This window comes from Mus musculus, chromosome 10, assembly GCF_000001635.26.
Source record: "Mus musculus strain C57BL/6J chromosome 10, GRCm38.p6 C57BL/6J".
Lineage (NCBI taxonomy): Eukaryota > Metazoa > Chordata > Mammalia > Rodentia > Muridae > Mus > Mus musculus.
This window is the reverse complement of record NC_000076.6, coordinates 78,981,050-78,984,946: the sequence shown is the minus strand read 5'-3', so window position 1 is coordinate 78,984,946 and position 3,897 is coordinate 78,981,050. Positions and strand designations below refer to the sequence as shown.

The window sequence follows — 3,897 nt, the reverse complement described above, 5'->3', positions numbered from 1 at the left end:
TAACTGGGAAGTTGTGACCACATGTGGAACAAATGCTGACAAAGTAGAACACTTAATCAAGGTTTGTCTAAAGTACTAAGGTTGGACTAAAGTAATGCATACTCAAGAAAATAAATAAAACACTTTCAGCTTCTACCGTCTAATAATAGAATCCAAGCTTCTGTCTTTGAAGCTTTGATGACTGCAATAAAAGTAAATTCTTTAACCCCAGGGTAAAGAAATCACTCATAGTTTTACCCCTAAGAGCCTCTTCAGGGCTCCTTTTACATCTTTATTCCTCAGGCTGTAGATGAAAGGGTTTAGCATGGGAGTCACCACTGTGTACATCACAGAGGCTGTTGCACTTGCTTGTGAGCTGTGACTTACTGCAGAACTGAGGTATACTCCTAGACCAGTGAAGTAAAATAAGGAGACAACGGAGAGATGAGATGCACAGGTGGAAAATGCTTTATACTTCCCCTGAACTGTGGACATTGCTCGTATGGAGGATACTATCTTGGAGTAAGAGTAAAGGATGCCAAACAGAGGAACAATGGCTAATAAAACAAGTGCAAAATACATGACCACATCATTGAGAAAGGTGTCAGAACAGGTTAGCTGTGCCACCTGATTCAATTCACAGAAGAAGTGTGGGATTTCCAAGTCTGTGCAGAAGGACAGCCGCAGCACCATCATGCTTTGTAACAAGGCATGCAGAACACTCACAATCCAGCATACAAGAACCAAAAATCCACAGAGTCTGCGATTCATGATACCAGTATAATGCAGTGGATGGCAGATGGCCACATAACGGTCATAGGCCATTACAGCCAGGAGGAAGTTGTCCAATTCCACAAAAATCAGAAAAAAGTACATCTGGGTGATGCAATCTGCATAGCTAATGGATTTTCTCTTTGTTTGAATATTCACAAGCATTTTTGGGACAGTGGTGGAAACAAAGCAGATATCCACAAATGACAGGTTAGAGAGAAAAAAGTACATGGGTGTATGCAAGTTGGCATCTGAGATGATGGTGAGAATAATGAGCAAGTTTCCAACTACAGTGATCAAGTACATGGAGAGGAAAAGGCCACATATAACAGGCTGCAAGTTTGGGTCCTGTGAAAATCCCAATAGAAAAAATTCTAAAATATGAGTATTGTTTCTTGGCTCCATGTGCTGTATATCACTATGACAAAAAAAATAACATCAGAAATATTCATGAAAATTGACATTGTTAAAAGGAATAAACAATATAATTTGAATTCTACAGCAAACAAATTTCCTAATTTTATTCATGGGCAACTCTAGTGCTATTACTGATTAGGAATCCCTGTCTTACACTGAGATTTCTTTCCCCCAAGAGGTTATATATGCAACAGATTTAATTAGAAATTATTTCTTAAGGTTGAGAAATATGTATTGACTGCTGAGAAACAAAAGTCTCCACACATCAACAACACACAAAAACATCCAGATAAAGAAATTAGCAGTTTAATATTTTTCTGTATAAAATACTTTGTATAAACAAATTAACTATATTATAGGCATTAAATATTTCTGGTCTGTATAAAAAGCAATTATACATCACTAAAATTCTTTTAAAATAAGTAATAATATGACACCAAAAAATGGTGGAGATTTTATGAATAAAAGTGTGTATAGTGGAGTAAGCACACAGAGGTATATGTGAGGCGTTGGAGTATAAAGACTCTGTAACACAGTCTCAATAATCCATATCATCATCACACAGAAAGACTAGTTTCTATAGATGACCAGACATTGCTGGCAGAGAAGATGATCTAAGCAGAGACCACAAAGCCTGAGAAGCTGAGGCTCAACCAGCATGATACAAGGAGAAAAGCACCCCCCAAGTTGTCTTCTGTTCTGGGAACACTACAAATATTTCTGGTTGTGATTCTAGTCTTTATCAGCTCAACCATATCTCCATCTCTCCAAATACAAAATAAAAAATTGGTTAAAATGACTCAAAAAATTATATGATATACAAATAAATCATAATAAAACCAATCATGTTATACAATATGCAAATAGCAATTGCAAGGAGGAAGAGAAGGAAGGGACGACAACGAAGATGATGATGATGATAATTATGATTGAAGAAGAAGGAGAAGGATGATAGGATTATGTTGCGGGAGATGAACAGGAGGAGGAAGAGTAAGAAGAGGATGAAGAGGAGGAGATATAAAGAGTCAGGAACTTTTCTCAGAAATTTTTACCTGTCAGAAATAGTAGGTGATTTTTTTTTTCTAGATATTCATTACCATACAGAAGCCAATGTCAATGAGAAAGGGAAGTAATGACAACCGACATCACAGGAGGTTGAGAAATGTGGAGGTTTCCCAGCTGGGACAGAAATGTCATATCATTCACAATATACGCTTATTGCTTGTTATTAATTTTGGTATAAAGACATTCGCTGAACAAAGTGGATACCTTGACTTCTATGATTAAATAAAATTAGTTTTCACTTCGTATTATAAGAATCATATTGGAAAATATGAGTCCAGGAAATCCCAGCTCTGAGAACTATGCATATATAAACTCCCACTACCTCCACCATAGCACCTGAGCCTTTGTTGCTAGTGATCTATTCACACTAATTAGTCACTGGACATGCCATTTTTCTCTATTGTAGTACTCTAGAGTTTTCATTTTTTAAAGCTTTTCACGAACAAATGAGCACAGCGTTAAATTTTACTGACTTTCTTGGCTCATTTATGTAAACATACATACACGTATATGAAAAAAGTAATAACAGGGATAAAATGGACATAGGGTAAAATACATAGGTTAAAGTGCTACATAGCAAGGGTAGTTTATGCAGGCAAAACACAGTAATACTTCCTTGATAGAAAGCATTGGAAACTAGAATTAAAAGTGTTCAGCCTCAGTGTACAGGAGAAAGACTTTATCAGAGCCCCGGACCACAGAAAGAAAATGACTAATAAACATAAACTCACACAGTTTTGCAATATTGAAATAATTTTGGGGAGAAGGAGGGCAGAAGGTGGTTATGGAGGGGAAACTGGAAATGAGGATAACATTTGAAATGTAAATAAATAAAATAACCAAGAAAAAAGAAAACAGACACACAAAAAAGAAATAATTATGGACTAAGGCTGATAGGCATATGCTCACTCACATATAACAGTTTCAATGTGGATACTCAGAGGAAAAAGGGTAATACACACTGAAAGGTTCACTTAGGACTTTTCTATTGCTTGGTATTTCTAGGTATTTTTCAAGAACTCCTTTCTCTGCATTCTTCTCAGTATAAACATAATTGAGTGTGTCTCATCTGAAAAAAAAAAATCCACTCCATAACTTATACCCTGTTTAGGAACTTCTTGTAATTTCAAAAATTCTCAGGATTAAATTATTTTGCTAGAAACATTTTAAGCCTTCTACCAATGCATTGTCAGCCAAGAACCTGGTGATAATCAGCTCAACATTCATTTCTCAGGTTAATATTATTAACCCATACAAATAATTAGCAGATAAATAGTAACAAATAAATAACATATTTTAAATAAATGATGAACCACAGAGCAGGCAAGCCCAGCATTCCCAGTCTGGGCTAGGGACCCAGCTCTCAGCTAATAAGTGTTCTCATAATTCATTCTCTTCCCCTCCATGCAGTATCTACTGAGCTCTCCAACACACCTGGACACAAGGCTATGGAAGAAGATATCTGTGAAGATCCAGGTCTTTCTTTGATGGGGAGATTGAAGCTCTGCCTCACACAAGAAAGCAGGAAGGAATACAGGTTGCTCTCTATTGAGACTTAAGACAGCAAAAGATAGCTCACATCTTATCTAGCCTAGTGCTGTTCAGTCCAAGAGTCATCATAGGAGGCAGCTTCAGCTCTCTATATCTACTCATTAGACACAATCT

The 3,897-nt window shown here is 36.6% G+C and overlaps 1 protein-coding gene across 1 annotated transcript; it reads right to left on the bottom strand.

The window, feature by feature from the left end:
• Positions 1-225: 225 nt before the first annotated feature.
• On the bottom strand, positions 226-3,897 carry Olfr1352 (olfactory receptor 1352). The gene is made up of 2 exons (NM_147071.2): positions 3,667-3,897; positions 226-1,168 (listed from the first exon to the last, which is right to left on the bottom strand). Exon 2 carries the CDS (start codon positions 1,153-1,155, stop codon positions 226-228), a length of 930 nt encoding a protein of 309 aa, NP_667282.1. The 5' UTR covers positions 1,156-1,168; positions 3,667-3,897.